The 18398-nt window shown below is 39.2% G+C and overlaps 1 protein-coding gene across 3 annotated transcripts in view; it reads left to right on the forward strand.

Moving 5' to 3' along the window:
* Positions 1-18398, forward strand: part of dpy19l3 (dpy-19 like C-mannosyltransferase 3) — a 29136-nt gene that overhangs the window by 4206 nt on the left and 6532 nt on the right. For all 3 annotated transcript variants that reach the window (XM_077619859.1, XM_077619851.1, XM_077619868.1), the window contains 13 exons: positions 427-548; positions 1471-1616; positions 1677-1800; positions 1885-2019; positions 3208-3339; positions 4630-4731; positions 6204-6277; positions 7308-7466; positions 8118-8243; positions 9941-10052; positions 10947-11003; positions 12436-12518; positions 17305-17437. In XM_077619859.1, coding sequence (XP_077475985.1) covers positions 427-548; positions 1471-1616; positions 1677-1800; positions 1885-2019; positions 3208-3339; positions 4630-4731; positions 6204-6277; positions 7308-7466; positions 8118-8243; positions 9941-10052; positions 10947-11003; positions 12436-12518; positions 17305-17437 — 1505 coding nt within the window. The remainder of the gene's footprint in view (positions 1-426; positions 549-1470; positions 1617-1676; positions 1801-1884; positions 2020-3207; positions 3340-4629; positions 4732-6203; positions 6278-7307; positions 7467-8117; positions 8244-9940; positions 10053-10946; positions 11004-12435; positions 12519-17304; positions 17438-18398) is intronic.

Raw genomic sequence — 18398 nt, forward strand, 5'->3', positions numbered from 1 at the left:
GAAGTGATTGTTCAAAATTCCAAGATTCCAAATTGACCTATAACGCTGTCAATGGCAGCCCATGATTTAAAAATAATTATTAGAAATGAAATATTCCAGAAATAACTGAAATGAACATGGATTGGACATCTTGCAAAGTGACATTTGACCCATTTTATAGAAGCAAAAGTGCAAGACTGTTTTTGTTTAATAATCAGTCACTAAAAATAGAACAAGAAATTTGAAAAAAAGATATTAGGATTAGTTCGGATAAATGTTCTATTATTATTTTTATGGTTGATTATTCAAATGTGTTGTTTGGAAGTAGTAACAAATGTGACAAGCAACCCTGCTCTCCCCCACTCAGCCCTAGAAATTGTGTCGGTGTTGCTGTAGCTTTATATAAATGCATATATTTATTTTTTTAAATTTCTGTGTTGGATTTAGGATTATCAGAGTTGATTCACGATAACCGGACCGAGTCCAAGCGGACCATCAACATCCTGCAGAGGATGAACATCTACCAAGAGGTTTTCCTCAGCGTTCTCTACAGGGCGCTGCCCATACAGGTGACGGACATTTTGTGTCTTGACGTTTTAACAATTCGCTGACCGACCTTCCGGTTCTAATAGATTGGATTTCCGCAGTCAATTCCCGCATATCGATTAAACGAGAATTAAAGTGAAATAATTTTTGTTAACAATAATATTAAACACTTTTGATAAAAATTACATCATTTTAAACTGCAGTTACACCACCCGGCCACCAAAGAAAATGGGGGCGCTGTTGTGAGATGATCGCTAGTTCCAGACCAACGCTCAGGAGAAGAAGAGAATGATGAGAAAACGTGTTTTTAGCATGTTAGCAAAAGAGACCAGAACGGAGCATTAATGCAAAAAGGACAATAACACAGCTGAAAGAGAATTTTTTTTAATAGCCCAACAATTTTCTTTTGGTTCTATCTTATAAAGTAAGGTAGCATAGTGACGTTCATGTTTGAATAAGGAGGAAATTCGTTGACTTTTTCACAGAAGTTTGAAGTTTCAAATTTGAAACAAAAAAGTGAGTTATTGTGATAACTATAACATATTTTTTACCGACGCGATAATAATTTTTGTCAATGGAAATGTAACCATTTTAGGTATAATATTTAGATTTTTTTTTTTATAAACGGATTAAAATCCCTGAATATTCCGTTTTTTATAGATCTAAAACAATGTTTATTTTAGCTTTTTATATATTTTACAAAATGATTTTTGAACTAAAACACAGAAAAAATGGATTAAAAAATGACAATTATTGATTTAAAAAAGGGAAATCAGGAAATTTAATATACATCTATACTCTTCATTTGAATTTGATCCTAAAACAGAAAGTCGCCACCCATCATTTACTTACTCGGGCCGCACAAAATGATGCGGCGGGCCAGATTTGGCCCCCGGGCTGCCACTTTGACACCTGCGCCGTAAAGGAAAAAAATGTGTATTTCAGGACTACCTGGAGCCCATGTACTTCTACATCTACAGCGTGTTTTCCCTCCAAGCCGTCTACGTGATGGCGCTCTACATGACGGCGTGGCTCCTGGCCGGCTCGTGGTTGGCCGGCGTGCTGGCCGCCGTCTGGTACATCCTCAACAGGTGGGCGTCGCCACGCCGTCCGCATCGGATCCCGGCTCACCCCTTTTTTTTCTTTTTCAGGGTGGACACCACCCGCGTGGAGTTCACCATCTCCTTGCGCGAGAACTGGTCGCTACCGTTCTTGGCGCTGCAGGTGGCCGCCATCACGTGCTACCTGAGGCCTCGACTGGGCGCCTGGCAACAGGTCGCCGCCCGCTCGTTACGGCTGGCGCTTTTTTTCCCCCCCATCTTTTTGTTTATTTATGGGTTTATTTTTGGCTTTTTCCAGAAGCTGACGGTGTGGCTGATGTATGTGTGCAGCTTTTGCTTCTGCGTGACTTGGCAGTTCAACCAGTTCATCTTTCTGATTCAAGCCCTCGTGGTCTACACGCTGGACTGCGCCGACGTGTTCAGCGCCACGCAGGTTTGAATACGTTTCGTTTGGTCGATGGCCGCCGTTGACGACGCGAGACGTCCAATCCAATTTCAGACTGAGAAAGTGAGCGTATTGTCGCTTCTGATGGGAATGTCGACCCCAGCAATATGGCCGCCAAGTTCATTCGCAGCCTCCCGGTCGTAATGGATTGGAGGTCTTGCGCTGTCAATGGCACTGAAAAATTAGGCATTCGAAACCATTTTTTTAGTTAATATAAATTGGACATCTATCATTGTCGATGCCGTTGTTTGAGATAATCACAATTAAGGAAAGTAAATGTTGACCCTACCAATATGGCTGACAATTTTGGACGTCCGTTAGCTCTGTATCTAGAATGTGCTGAAACATCTTTTTGCAATTCCAAAAATTTCATTAATGTACAGAAGAAAGTTTTACAATCACTGAATGGAATCATAATAATTACCGTAATTTTTGTACTATAAGCTGCTACTTTTTCCTCCCACTTTGAAACCTGTGCTAAATTTCACCAATCGTAACAATGGTAATATGAGAGAGAAAAAAACTGATCAAAAACGTGTATAAATACTAATTTTTCAGAGGAAAATCCCAACTTGGAATCAGTCAAAAATCATGACAAAATATATTGATTCATAATTTCCTACAGTACTTTTTTGTTTACAGTTGCCACAATGGGATGTTTTTACACCCGATTTCCATTCCGGGTCACCTGATTTTGGTACCGGTGGCCCAAAAGTTAATTGTAATATGTTTTTTTTTAATGACTGAAAAAAGTCATTCACATTTTAAAGCTCTGGTGAATTGGGTTATATTGACTTTACTATATTGAATGTTCGAAACAGGACTAATTTTGCAGTTTTTATATTTCATTTTACTAAGAAAAAAAAACAGCGGCACATACCGGTGGAGAACTTACGTGATTCCTTGGGATTCCGACAATGAGAAAAAGGAATAGAATGGAAGAAGAAAGTTTAAAAAAAACCTGAAAACTTCAATCTACCTATAGTACATTCCTACGGGTGCAAAATTGGGAAAAATCCGCTTCAGCACGTTGAATAGAACAGAATCAAACTTTGCAAAAGTACTCTCAAACTTGCACTTATGGGAGGCCACGGGTATTTTATTTAACCATGCTAGCCCGCTCTACTCTAAATCTTTTTTTTTCTCCCCCCTTTACCTCCCCCGTCTCCCCCCCAGGCGACCACTCTGTATTTGGTGCAAGCGAGTGCCCTGCTGAGCGTGTGGTTGCTGCAGTTCTTCAACGGCATGATCCTGGGCTCCTTGGTGCTCAGCTTCATCGCGGCGGCCCTCGTCACGCGTCACTTTCACGTGAGTTTTACTTTAAAAAAAAATCTTTCTCCAAAGCAATTCCACTTTGCGAGCGGTACACATATTCCCCCGTCAGGTCCTAACGTAATTCCTTCCAATCAGATAGTATCGCGCCGGCAATTACCCAGATATTTAGGAAGACAGCCAGACGGGGGCGGCGGCTTTAAATCATTTATGCGTGCACGCTAAGTTACTGGTTGGAAATATGGCGAGTTTAAGTTGGACGTGATCGGGGTGAAGAAGGGCAGAAGGTGTCCCGGGTTATTCCTACAGACGCCGGAGGCCGTTAAATTAGATTCTTCCAAATGAAAGCCTTGATTAGGAGGAAAAAAAATGTAAATGTTAAGCCACAGGTGTCAAAGTGGCGGCCCGGGGGCCAAATCTGGCCCGCCGCATCATTTTGTGTGGCCCGGGAAAGCAAATCACGAGTGCTGACTTTCTGTTTTAAGATCAAATTAAAATGAAGAGTATAGATGTATTTTATATTTCCTGATTTCCCCCCTTTTAAATCAATAATTGTTATTTTTTAATCATTTTTTTCTGTGTTTTTAGTTCAAAAATCATTTTGTAAAATCTAAAAAATATATTTAAAAAAAGCTAATATAAACATTGTTTTAGATCTATAAAAACTGAATATTCAGGGCTTTTAATCCAATTCTTTTAATCCAAATGTTAAAAAAAAATCTAAATATTATATCTAAAATGGTCCGATGTATATTAAATTTCCTAATTTTTTCCCCCTTTCAAATCAATAATTGTCATGTTTTAATCATTTTTTTCTGTTTTTAGTTCAAAAATGATTTTGTAAAATCTAAAAATATATTTAAAAAAGCTCTAAACATTGTTTTATGTACAAAAAATGGATTGGTGTATATATAAATATACTTTGGAAGTGAATTGGATCCAGAAATGGCTTGTGTGTGGAATTCTTTGTAGGTAAAGACGCATTTCACATATAAAAGCCTTTAAAAATGATTAAAGTATATGAATTTTGTATAAAATTATGTAATTAAAAAATTACTATTGTCCAGCCATCAAAATTCATAACAAACATGCAAAAACATATTTTATTGTTGTTGAAGGGCGTCGTGAGAATTACTCGATCGTGGCAATTTCAAAATAAAATACAGGAGTCTATTTATGGTTTTGGGGATGTTTGATTTTTGGGGAGTTTCTTCACTTGATTTTTTTTCATATCTTGGAACAAAGTTTTGTCATTGGTGCTTTTTGTAAGTAGAGGTACCATTGTATTTTTTTATTTATCTTAACCAATTGTTGTTCTTTGTGCAGCCTTCGTTGAAGACAGGAAATGTGGTGGCGCGGGTGTCCAAACTGATTATCCACAGTACGGCCGTCTTCCTGCTCACGCTCGCCTTCAACTTCCTGGTCAAGGTAACATGCTCATTTATCCTTGTATAACCCTTTCTTGCATGTACTCCCATTCTTTCTTTCTTTTTTAAATTCCGTATTTTCTCGCATATTTCGCATATTTGTCGCCCAAAAAAATATGCCTGAATCGAGGGTGTGGTTTATATGCGCACAAATTAGACTTGACATGCATAACTGCGAGGTGACAAAAACCAAACGTCATTATGATGCAGCCGATACGGTCATTTATTTCAAAATAGAGGCAAATAAACAGATAAAACGCTTAACAAAATTAATTTTGATGTCTATTAATGAAATTCAAGGAAAAAATAAAGCGTATCTTGCATAAAACGTGGAAAAAAGTCACTTACTGCTTGCCATTGCTCGCTCAGGGCGCCTCCATCTTACCTAGGGATGACAAACTAGACCCACTTCCTGCTTGTACTGCTCACATGACTTCCTTTCTGAAATTGTCTATGTGCAGGCATGTGCAAGGATTTTTCCCTTCAATGTAACACATTTGTACACTATTAAAACAAATCAATTAATATGGAGGTGAAAATTGTGAATCAGGGCGGCTTATATGCGAGAAATTGTCAAATTCAACCATTTTAAGGCAATTTTAATGGTACGGCTTATATGGGAGATGGCTAATATGCGAGAAAATACGTCAATATTGTTTTTCATTGCATTCATGTACAATTCAGGGACCCCAATATAATATTTTGTGGCCCCCACTTGACATTCAGTCGTAACCTTACATTTCCGAGGGGCAATTGAAACAACCATTTGGGGGCGGAGCAATTACTTGCATCGTAAAATATGAAAATAAATCAAAATATTCCAGCAACAAAATGTACTATTTTAGCGAGAAGCATGACGTTGAAGCACTTGATTTATCTTTTCCATACAAATCCATCATTATACAGTGCTTCTATATCACGTGTCAAAGTGGCGGCCCGGGGGCCAAATTTGGCCCGCCGCATCATTTTGTGTGGCCCAGGAAAGTCAATGATGAGTGCCGACTTTCTGTTTTAGGATCAAATTCAAATGAAGATTATAGATATATATTACATTTCCTGATTTTCCCCCTTTGAAATCAATAATTGTCATTTTTTAATCCATTTTTTTGGTGTTTTTAGTTCAAATATCATTTTGTTAAATCTAACTATATAAAAAAAGTTCAAATAAACATTGTTTTAGATCTATGAAAAACTGAATATTCAGGGATTTTGATCCAGTTCTTTTATTCCATTTATAAAAAAAAAATGTAAATATTCTATCTAAAATGGTCGGGCCCACGTGAACTCAAGTTGACGTTAATGCGGCCCGCGAACCAACCCGAGTCTGACACCCCTGTTCTATATGAATACGGCTATAGACGTCCAATCTACGAAGCGGACTGCGCCATTCGCCGGCCATCGAAATGGATCGGGCGCCATTCGCCGGAGTTTTTCCTTCTTTTTTTATTCATTCCTCATCTCTGTGTATTACAGAAAGCGCTCCGGCTGAGATCAGACGAGCACATCTTTAAATTCATCAAGTCAAAGTTTGCCCGAGGGCCGACGAGGTAGGCGCGCCGAACACCGACACCGCTCGCGCTCGTCTCTCCGCGCCGGCGACGCGTCGTACATTTAATTCCTCCGACGCCGCCGAACCCGTGCGCCTCAATAATAGATGACGCTTCGATTAGAGGCCGTCTCCGGCAGATAACGCGAGGGGGCCACCCTTCAATTATTCAGATGTTGCCCGCCGATGCCACGTTTATCGCGGCGTTCGTATTCGAGCGGAGGTTTTTTTTTTGTCGGTTCTCTTCGCCGAAATGTGGCCAAAATGGTTGCGGGTTTGGCAATTTGGTTTAAAATTGTGCGAAAAGGAAAATAAAAATGTGTGGAACTCATTCGCAGCCAAATATTTCCTTTGTTTGTATATTTTCTTGAGAAAAAGTGATCATTCAGAACTTTAAAAAATACTTGTATAATAGGAGTCAGACATTTTCTTTAGTTTAATAAAATATATTATTATATTTAAGAGAAACCATACAATTTCCAGACTATTGGAGAACAGAGGTCCGCCTAAGCAACCAAATTCAAAGCATCAAATGTAATATACATCGGACCATTTTAGATATAATATTTAGATTTTTTTAAATAAATGGATTAAAAGAACTGGATTAAAAGCCCTGAATATTCCGTTTTTATAGATCTAAAACAATGTTTATTTGAGCTTTTTTAAAATAATTTTATATTTTACAAAATGATTTTTGAACTAAAAACACAGAAAAAATGGATTAAAAAATGACAATTATTGATTTAAAAGGGGGAAATCAGGAAATTTAATATACATCTATAATCATCATTTGAATTTGATCCTAAAACAGAAAGTCGACACTCATCATTGACTTTCCCGGGCCACACAAAATGATGCGGCGGGCCAGATTTGGCCCCCGGGCCGCCACTTTGACACGTGCTCTAGAGTTATGTCCAACACAAACGTAACAGAATCTGTTTAAAAAAATAATAGTAATATTTTGTTAAATAAACCGCACATTTTTGTTTAATTTGAAATATGTTTGAGCCCTCCTTGTCCTCCTCTTTCAGGGATTTTGACGCCAACCTGTATCTGTGTGAGGAAGCCTTTGGCTCGCTGCCATTGGACACTCTGGAGCGTCTGTCTGCCACGCTTCTGCTGGGCCCGTACGCCCTCACGCTGGCGTTGATGGGCGGGGCCTTGGCTCTGGCCATCTTGCGCAACCTCAGGTGGGCGGTTTATTTATCAAATTATTAATATTATTTTTTAAACGGATTCTGGTCCGATTTGTGCATTTGTGTTGGACATAACTCTAGAGCAAGGGTGTCAGACTCAGATTGGTTCGCGGGCCGCTTTAACATCAACTCAGTTTCACGTGGGCCGGACCATTTTAGATATAATATTTAGATTTTTTTTAAATAAATGGATTAAAAGAACTGGATTAAAAGCCCAGAATATTCAGTTTTTTATAGATCTAAAAAAGTTTATTTTAGCTTTTTTTATAGATTTTTAGATTTTACAAAATTATTTTTGAACTAAAAACACAGAAAAAATGATTAAAAATTTTAAATTATTGATTTAAAAGGGGGAAAATCAGGAAATGTAATATACATCGATACTCTTCATTTGAATTTGATCCTAAATCACAAAGTCGGCACTCATGATTGACTTTCCCGGGCCACACAAAATGATGCGGTGGGCCAGATTTGGCCCCCGGGCCGCCACTTTGACACATGTGCCTTAGCTTATCCAGTCTGGCTAGCCTCGCTAGCCTTATTTTATCCATCCTGGCGGCCATTTAAGATGCTCAGATGGCGAATGCCCCCTTTTTTTTAATCCAAAGTACTTCCACTCACGACCACGTTTCCCCCCCCCCGCAGATTCAAAGGTGGCGCAGTGGAGAAAAGGTCGAACCCGGCGGCGGCGCCGGCGTCCTTTCGTCCCGACGTGGCCTACAACCTGCTGCACACGTTTTTTTACGGCCTGCTGGCCTTCAGCACCATGAGGTAACGTCTTTTGTCTTCTTCTTTTGAACTTAGTTTCCCCTTTTGAGCTCGGCTTTGTTGTTGTCACGGCAACGGCGACCTCCTGCTATTGCGAAGGAAGCGTTGTCGATTACTCGGGGGTATTGTACCTGCTTAGAAGGGTGTCCAAACTTTTGACTTCAATGGCTGCTTTCAGAAAAATCAACCTGAAATCCGTCCATTTTCCGTATTGGCTCGAATATAAGACGACCACAAGACTCGAGTTTGAAAAAAGACCTTTTGAACACCAAATTCTAATTTTTATCCAGAAAATAATGACAGCAGGCGGTTCGGTGGGGCCAGTGTTTAGCGCGTCGGCCTCACAGCTCTAGGGTCCTGGGTTCAAGTCCAGGTCGGTCCACCTATGTGGAGTTTGCATGGTTTCCTCCGGGTACTCCACTTTCTTCTCACCTTCCGAAAACATGCATGGTAGGCTAATTGGACTCTAAAGTCCGCTGGAATAGGCTCCAGCACCCCCTGCGACCCTAATGAGGATAAAGCGGTTCAGAAAATGAGATGATGAGATAATGACAGCAAATCTGAAACAAATGATGACAACAATATATTCAAAAGAAAAAGTATGCTTTTTTGCCTCATTCAAATCATGCAAAAAAAATTGAATATCACATCTTAATATCCGCTGAACATTGAATTATGTCAACTAAAATGCAGTCACATTTGTAAATGAATGGCTTGTGCTTTTTGAATATTCTATATCAAGGGTGTCAGCCTCGGGTTGGTTCGTGGTCCGCTTTAACGTCAACTTGATTTCACGTGGGCCGGACTATTTTAGATATAATATTTAGATTTTTTTTTATAAATGGATTAAAAGAACTGGATTAGAAGCCCTGAATATTCCGTTTTTTATAGATCTAAAACAATGTTTATTTGAACTTTTTTTATGTAGTTAGATTTAACAAAATGATATTTGAACTAAAAACACCAAAAAATGGATTAAAAAATTACAATTATTGATTTAAAAGGGAGAAAATCAGGAAATATAATATACATCTATACTCTTCATTTTAAATTGATCCTAAAACAAGTCGGCACTCATGATTTACTTTCTTGGGCCACACAAAATGATGCGGTGGGCCAGATTTGGCCCCCGGGCCGCCACTTTAACACGTGTTGTATATGAACCTATCTACTGTGATAAAATAACAAAATTGCAATAACCGCATTAACCATCAAAGTGTTCAGCATTGGCTTCAAAGATATCTGGCACCATCTATCATTGCAAATGGGTATAATGTCTAGATCCCGAATATAAGACGACTCCCATTTTTTCATTCTTATTTAAATGCGAAACACACCGTCTTATACTCGGGCCAATACGAACTTGAGTCCGCTCATCAAATTAACGTTTCAAAATGAGCAATGAGGATTAAACGGATGTCGTCGGCAGGATTAGAATAAAGTCAAAACAATTTCACGGCAGAGTTGGGCTCGCAATGAGATCCTGGAAAAAAGCACGGGGACGGACATAAAAGAGGAGGCGGCGGCGGTCGGGTCAACTTGGGAGCATTAGAGCGCACACGGGCGAACAAATTGGATTTCTTTGCCTTCCTGCAAAGAGACGATGAAGTGCGTCAAGGCCGAGAGTGCAGGCGGACTTCTTTTTTGGCGCCCAAAAAGTTTCTTTACTACTCGTGTTGACTTGTTTCTTCTTTGGCCAGAATGAAGTACATCTGGACAGGCCACATGTGCGCCGTAGCGGCGTACGGCGTCTGCGGGAAGGATGTGTGGACCATGATTCTTCAGCCCCTACGATGTAACACCAAAGTCATGGTGAGTGAGTGAGTGCGGATGATTTGCCTGAGTTCAGCCCAAAGGCAATTTTAGATGCTGGAATCATCTGCAGCATTTATCAAAATTCATGCCGTATTTTAGCGCATGTTTGCCGTTTTTGTCGCAAAAAATAATGATGACTGAATCCAGGGTACGGCTTATATGCGCACAAATTAGACTTGACATGCTCAAAACTGCAAGGTGACAAAGACCAAATGCCATTACGCAAGACAATTGATTTCAAAATAGAGAAAAGATAAATAGATAAAACGCTAAACAAAATTTATTTTGACGTCTTAAGAATTTTTGAACTAAAAACACAGAAAAAATGGATTAAAAATGACTATTATTGATTCAAAAGGGGGAAAATCAGGACATTTAATATACATCTATACTCTTCATTGGAATTTGATCCTAAAACAGAAAGTCAGCACTCATGATTTACTTTCCCGGGCCACACAAAATGATGCGGCGGGCCAGATTTGGCCCCCGGACCGCCACTTTGACACATGTAGACTCTACATGCAGGCAACACTCTTTCAGAATTTGCAATCCAGCAATCGATTTATGCAGTATCTCAGAAATAGCACATGCAATGATTTTTCTTAAGATTTTCCCTTCAGAAAAACACATTTGTACTCCATGAATATGGGACCTGAAAATTGTGAATCAGGGGGAGTCTTAAACAAGAGAAATTATCAAATTCTACCATTTTAAGGGTGCGGCTTATACGAGGAGGCGGCTAATATGTGAGAAAATTCAGCAAAGCTAGTTTCAAAGGTGGCCACCGGGGGTCAGCGTTGTTCTCTGGGTTGAGCGCACGGTCAGGACGGAAGGCAAACAAACGTGAGCCTTCTTCATTGACCTTTTTTATTGTCTGTCTCTTGTCGCCAGCTCCGATTGGTCCGCTACGCCACGCCCCTGGTCATCACGGCCTTCCTGGTCTACAAGGTAACGCCGTCCCACGCTCGCTCACCCCATTATAGCATACTTATATTTCATATGCCGTCAGCGTTTTCCCACAACTCATTACATTTGCATTTTGGGACCAACAAAATGCAATTGTTTACTTCATTAAAAAAAAAAAAATTATGATACTATTCATTTTTTATTAGTACTTTTATGTCATGTTATCTGGTTTGCCTTTAGCCATGATTATCCGGTCTATTCTATGTTGGGATTGATATGAATTATTTGCATTACAATGCGGTTGTTTTGGTTTCATTTTTCTTACACTTTTTTTGCCAAAGTGATCAAAAGTATTCTGATAATGTTTAGTATAACAATAAATTTCAATTTTCTTTTTTTCCCACTCCTTTCATCCGTTTAATTCCATTTATTTTCCAATTTCTAATCTTTATAGTCCACATCATTTTGATCATTTTTCTTTGGACCCGCCCCCAATATTTTCCCGCAATATTTTTACACCACAGGTGTCAAAGTGGCGGCCCGGGGGCCAAATCTGGCCCGCCACATCATTTTGTGCGGCCCGAGAAAGTAAATCATGAGTGCTGACTTTCTGTTTTAGGATCAATTTAAAATGAAGATTATAGATGTATATTATATTTCCTGATTTCCCCCCTTTTAAATCAATCATTGTCATTTTTTAACCCAATTTTTGTGTTTTTAGTTCAAAAATCATTTCGTTAAAATCTATAAATATGTACAAATATTTTCTGTTTTCCACTATAATATGGAACATAATGATTAAAAGAGATTTCCCTTTACTTAGAAAAAAAGCTCAAATAAACATTGTTTTAGATCTATAAAAATGGGATAGTTTGGGCTTTTGATCCAGTTCTTTTAATCCAATAAAAAATAGTATCAATAGTAGTCATCCCTTTGTTCATTATAGGACACAGGTGTCAAAGTGACGGCCCAGGGGCCAAATCTGGCCCGCCGCATCATTTTATGCGGCCCGGGAAAGTAAATCATGAGTGCCAACTTTCTGTTTTAGGATCAAATTCAAATGAAGATTATAGATGTATATTATATTTCCTGATTTTCCCCTTTTTAAATCAATAATTTTAATTTTTTTATCCATTTTTTCTGTTTTTAGTTCAAAAATCATTTTGCAAATTCTAAAAATATATAAAAAAGCCAAAATAAACATTTTATTTATAAAATTCTATAAAAATGGGATATTCAGGGCTTTTAATCTAGTTCTTTTAATCCATTTATTAAAAAAATGTAAATATTATATCTAAAATGGTCCGTCCCACATGAAACCGAGTTGACTTTAAAGCGGCCCGCGAACCAACCTGAGTCTGACACCCTTGTTTTACACCATAATTTTTTTTCTTCACTACTATTCATATTTAAACAGCACTTGGACACGACTCATTGTGATGTGTTTTTTTCTTTCTTTCTTGGCATCATGGAGTTCTGGCCCAAAATGGTGGAGGAGCTATCGGACTTGAGGGAGTTCTACGATCCAGACACGGTGGAGCTCATGACCTGGATTAGGTAGGCCTGCAATCTCTCTCTCTCTCTCATCAAAGGCAAATCTTATTAGTTTCCCCACTTTGTTTGATGTCCTTGATTAGGGAGCGCGTGGGCATTGTGTGTCAGTGTGTATGTTAGCGCCTGTGTATGTTAGCGCCTGTGTGTGTTAGCGTAGTCCCCCCAACTGATGAGAGCCCAGGGGTCTCGATGAATAAGACATAAGGGCTCGCTGGAAGAGAGCCGTCATCTGGCCGAGCTGCCTTAGTCCTCCGCGATCGCTCGGGCGGTCGGTTCACGCCGTCCTGCCGGGACGGCGCCCCCGCGAACTTTAAATTGCTCGGCGGAAAGTTGAAACGCCGCTACGTTGATTAGCAAGCGTTTTATTCCCCTTGCCAGCCGGCTAAAAATGGATTGGACCGGGATCCAACCGTCAGTGGGTGTTTTGAACTCACTGGCTGCCCTCGACAGTGTTAGACACTGGTGTCAAAGTGGCGGCCCAGGGGCCAAATCTGGCCCGCCGCATCATTTTGTGTGGCCCGGGAAAGTCAATCATGAGTGCCGACTTTCTGTTTTAGAATCAAATTCAAATGAAGAGTATAGATTTATATTACATTTCCTGATTTTCCCCCTTTTAAATCGATAATTGTCATTTTTTAATCCATTTTTTTCTGTTTTTAGTTCAAAAATCATTTTGTAAAATCTAAAAATATATTAAAAAAGCTAAAATAAACATTGTTTTAGATCTTTAAAAAACTGAATATTCAGGGTTTTTAATCCAGTTCTTTTAATCCATTTATAGAAAAAAATCAAAATATTATATCTAAATCGGTCCGGCCCACATGAAATGGAGTTGACGTTAAAGCGGCCCGCGAACCAACCCGTGTCTGACACCCTTGCCATTAGATGTCCAATTCAATTGGCCCGGGCGAATGAATATTAAAGGTGTATTCGATTTTCTTTCGGAAAAGAGTAGGTTTCCCCTCAGATTTACCCTTTAAAAATAACCGTTTCAATCGAGGTTTAATTAGTAAGGGTGTTTGTGTAAACAAAACTAAAACTCTATTAGGTCACGCACATTCCCGTATGGATTCCAAATAATTCTGAAATGATTGTCACGCATGTTTATTTTGGGTAGGAATAAAAAAATGCTGTCTGCAATTCCACTCCCCACCACTAGTTAGCAGCATGCAGCCACCATATCTTGCAATCTAACCAAAATAACTGCAAAAAGAAGTGTGCTGAAACTTAAATTGGGGTTTTAAGACAGTTAGTGGCCGGTATTTAGTTCGAAAATTTTGGTTTTAAAAAGAGGATGCACCAAAATAGACAGGAAGCAACCCTGGCATCCCTCAAAATGGACAGGAAGTGACCCAAAAATGCCCCGAAATAAATCCACATTTCGCGACCCACTGAACATTTTTCCAGAAACAGCATTTCCATAGTTTACAGCGAATTTATGCGATCGTAGCACATATCCATAAATCTGATTAGTTTGAATGTCGTATTAAATGACGGGCCGGCGTTGACGCCGATAGATGAGCCTCTTTGGCCGCTTTCATCTCCAATGTAATTAGCGCGCGGCGGCGGTGGGTTTACTCTGCCGCTCCTCCCCGCCCGAGTCATTCGGCGCAGCCCGTATAATCCTGCCGCCCTAATGGGATTAGCTCCTGAGGCGAGGGAACTCGTGTCGCGCGCGGCGGATATTAGCGTCTTTAGCGCCAGCAGCTGCCGACGAGTGTAACGACATTGCGCCAATTATTGCGATATCAGGCCATCATTCACTTTCCATTCCGCTTATCAAGCTCGCCAGTTTCGCAGTGGTGCTGGAGCTCATCTCCCCAAATTGGTGGCAAGGATGAAAGAACAACTGTTCTTGTTTAAATGACGTGGATAACCAAAAATGGCCGTAGCTACGGAAACTATCGTTTCAAAAATTGCAACACCAACCTGATTTAAAATCCCAATGAACTTAATTTTTGGGACTGGAAATTTAATAATAAATGTGATACCTTTTTTTGTGTCACTGACAGTGGGTTAATTTTGGATCACTTCCTGTCCATTTTGGAGCATTTCAGGGTCATCTCCTGTCCACTGATTTCTAGTCAATTCTGGTTTTCTGTTTGAGGCATTTTTAAGGTATTTTTAAGGCATCATGGGTTAGTTTCGGGGCAATTTTTTGGACAAAAATTGTGAACACCAATATATATTTTTGCCAGTATGAATCGAAAATCAATAGGAGTTAATAGTATTTGTTTTTTGGAACGTGTCATTGGAAATGAATAGGGCAATTCAAAAAGATTGCGCAATGTTGCATTTTCCCCAAAAACTGTCCGACTTTTTTTGCCCAAAAACTAGCCAACTTTTTTTGCCCAAAAACTGTCCGACTTTTTTGCCCAAAAACTGGCTGACTTTTTTTGCCCAAAAACTGGCCAACTTTTTTTTGCCCAAAAACTGGCCAACTTTTTTTGCCCAAAAAACTGACTTTTTTGCCCCAAAAAATTGCGCAATGTTGCATTTTTGCCCAAAAACTGTCCGACTTTTTTGCCCAAAAACTGTCTGACTTTTTTTGCCCAAAAACTGTCCGACTTTTTTTTGCCCAAAAACTGTCCGCCTTTTTTTGCCCAAAAAGTGTCCGACTTTTTTTTGCCCAAAAACTTTTCCTTTATATCATGAATTTGTTCTGAGATGTTTTAATATATGAATCTAAAACTGTAGCACAAGACGCAATATTGAACATTTGGAAAGAAACTAAAAAAACTGTGGCGCCGCCCAAAAAGCAGACAAACGTAAAAATAATGCCAATCAATGAGTCGCCATTGATCAAATCATTGATAAATACGTGATGAAGCAAAAACCAATGTCATTATTTTGACATATTTTTAAAAAAATGGTTATTCAATGAGTGAAATAAAATCAATACGGGAGAAAAATGTAGCGCTAGCAAACGAATAGCATGATTTCAACTTTGTGAAGTCACGTCGCCCGCCCGCTCTCGGCGTGAGATGAAAATCCAAATGGACTCCGAGGGGGAGGAAGTCTCCCGGGAGATTTCCCGCTGCGCGCCGCCTAATCAAGTGGACGCCGTAAAACCGACCCACTTGTACTCAGAGCCCCCCCTTTTTTTGCCTTCCTCTACGGATAAAAACTCCCGTGACGCTTTGAAAATTCCGCCTCAAAGTCAATTCGAGTTGGCAACTTGACATTTGGTGGGCGATGCTGTCACGGGGGGAAAAAAATCTGCGCCTGAACAGCCTTTCGCTTCCAAACTTTGAATTTTATTGACGGGTACATCAAGAGTAGACCTACCAGAAAGTCTGGGGAAGCCACGCCCCAAAAAACAATGGAGAACTTTGCATTTTGATAACAGCGAGTCATTTGTCTCTTTACGTTTAGCCGCCAAATGTAAACTCAGCTCAGTATTATTCCGGAATAATTCAGCCCCTGAACACGGTTTGACTTGGCAACCTGAAATTTGGTAGGCGTGTCTGTCAAGAGTAGATCCCCCCCAAAAAGTATCCATAGCCCAAAAAGACTACTGAAAACTTGCATTATGCCCTTTAAATTTAGCCCTAAAACGTAGTTATCTCCGTTATTTATTCCAGAATAATTCAGCACCTGAACACAGTTTGACTGAACAACTTGAAACTTGGCATGGTGATCAAGGTAGACCTACAAAAAAGTATCATGAAGCCACATCCCTAAAAGAACAGGAAGACAAGTGTTTTGGTTTAAAAAATAAATAAAAATAAAAGACTTGCCACATTATAGATCCCGCCCCGCCAGCCACGTAGGAACCTGAAATTTGGTAGGTTTGTCTAGCATGTGTCGACCATCAAAAAAGTCTCATGAAACCACGCCCAAAAATTTTTGGTTGAAAAATGCCATTTTCAGCACAAAATCCGCATTTCTTCCAGTTTGCCAATTTGCACTCAAACGCTAAACTCGACACATTATTTCTTTGTATAAATCCCGCCCCCAGCATTTTACCAACCTGAAATTTGGTGGGTATATCAAATGTAGCCCTCTAAAAAACTCACAAAGCTACTACAGTAATCCCTCGAATATCGCGGTTTCACTACATCACTGATTTTTTTCTGGGGGAATTTAATTTTTTTATTTATTTTTTAAGTTCATAAAAATGTGAAAATACATGCTGAAACTCGCAAGCGGAAGCCACTCCCCCAAGAACTCAGCACTGAAGCTAAAAAAATATATATTTTTTTTAAATGGGGGTGACCCTACTTCCCGGTTTTTCGTATATCGCGACCACGTCTGGTCTACATTAACCGCGATAATCGAGGGATTACTGTACCATATTGGCCCGAATATAAGACGACTCCCTCTTTTTCAAGACTCAAATTCGAAAAAAAAAACTTTTTTTAACCCCAATTCAATTTTTACATAGAAAATAATGACTGCACACCAAGAAGCCACCCCCCCAAATTTAGGCTTTCATAAGCCCTCTCCTAGCCCCAAAAAGATTGGACATCTAGCGCCTTAAACTAAGCACCAGTCTTTCCAATTCAAAAGAACCCGATGTATATTGTTGTCCATACTTCACAGACAAAAAGTTCAGATCAGCGTGGCACTTTTTTTCAAACATCCCTGCTTTTTTTCGAAGCGCATTCCAGTTGGGAGTCAGCGTGCGGGCCCCCGAACGCGGCAGCAGGGTCTCCGGGGGCGGCCATTTTCACAAAAACAAACGTGAACAAAAGGCCGTTTCACCTTTTTTTATTTTCATTCCCGCCGTTTTGACTTGGGCTTTTAACCCACGGGCGACGTGCTGTTTTTTTTGTTTTTTGTTTAGCACAAAAACCAGCGAGCACGCGGTGGTGGCGGGGAGCATGCAGCTGCTGGCCGGCATCAAACTGTGCACCGGGAGAGTCATCACCAACCACCCACACTACGAAGACAAGGACTTGAGAGACAGAACCCAACAGGTACCACCCACGGAAATAGCCGTCCCAAATTCGGGAACGCGAGACCCCCGCGAGACACGTTTCTATTCAAACGGAACAAAAACATCACGAAGCATCGGCGGTCCCAAAATGGCCACACGCCGATGACAAAAATATATATAAAATAGGTTGGATTGGATAACTTTATTTATCCCGTATTCGGGAAATTTCGTTGTCACAGTAGCAAGAGGGTGAGAATACAGACACAGCAAAAAGACATTATAGACATAAATAGATAGGTAATAAGTAAATAAATAAATAAATACATGAATAAAATAAATACATGAATAAATATATAAATAAATAAGCGTGTTGCTTAGCACATATACATACATACACTTAAATGTACATGCATGCATACGGTAGGTCTTAACACTCAGCCATTTTTTTGTTAAAAAAGGTGCAAAGGTTTTTGGGTCATGTAGGTTAATCAGAATTTTAAAAAAAAATCGATTTTAAAAAGTGGTCTGTTTTTTGATTAGCCACGAGAAACTGACTACAAAGATTAAAGAATAGAATAAAAATCCAACAAACATCTTTCTTGAATTATTAGAAAAATAAAATGGATATTTCCCGTGTATTTTTCTGCAAAAATGTTTTTTTTTTAATCAAAATTAAAATAAAAAACATTTGGCTATAAATCATATATAAACCTTGACTTTTTAATTTGGCTTTTTATATTTTATTTTGAATATTTGGAAGGTAAATATACTGCTACCATATGTTTCCTAAATTCTACAAGAAATAAGAAAATAAAATGGATATACCTTTTAAACTTTCTTTTTTAAAATTCCAACGGAATGTAGAAAAGTTGATACTTGTCTATTTTTCAGCAAGATGCTTTTAAATATATTTTTCAAAATTTGTGTAAAAAAATAAACAATTGGCTATAAACTACATACAAACCTTGACTTTTCAATTTGGATTTTTACATTTTATTTGG

This window comes from Stigmatopora argus, chromosome 2, assembly GCF_051989625.1.
Source record: "Stigmatopora argus isolate UIUO_Sarg chromosome 2, RoL_Sarg_1.0, whole genome shotgun sequence".
NCBI lineage: Eukaryota > Metazoa > Chordata > Actinopteri > Syngnathiformes > Syngnathidae > Stigmatopora > Stigmatopora argus.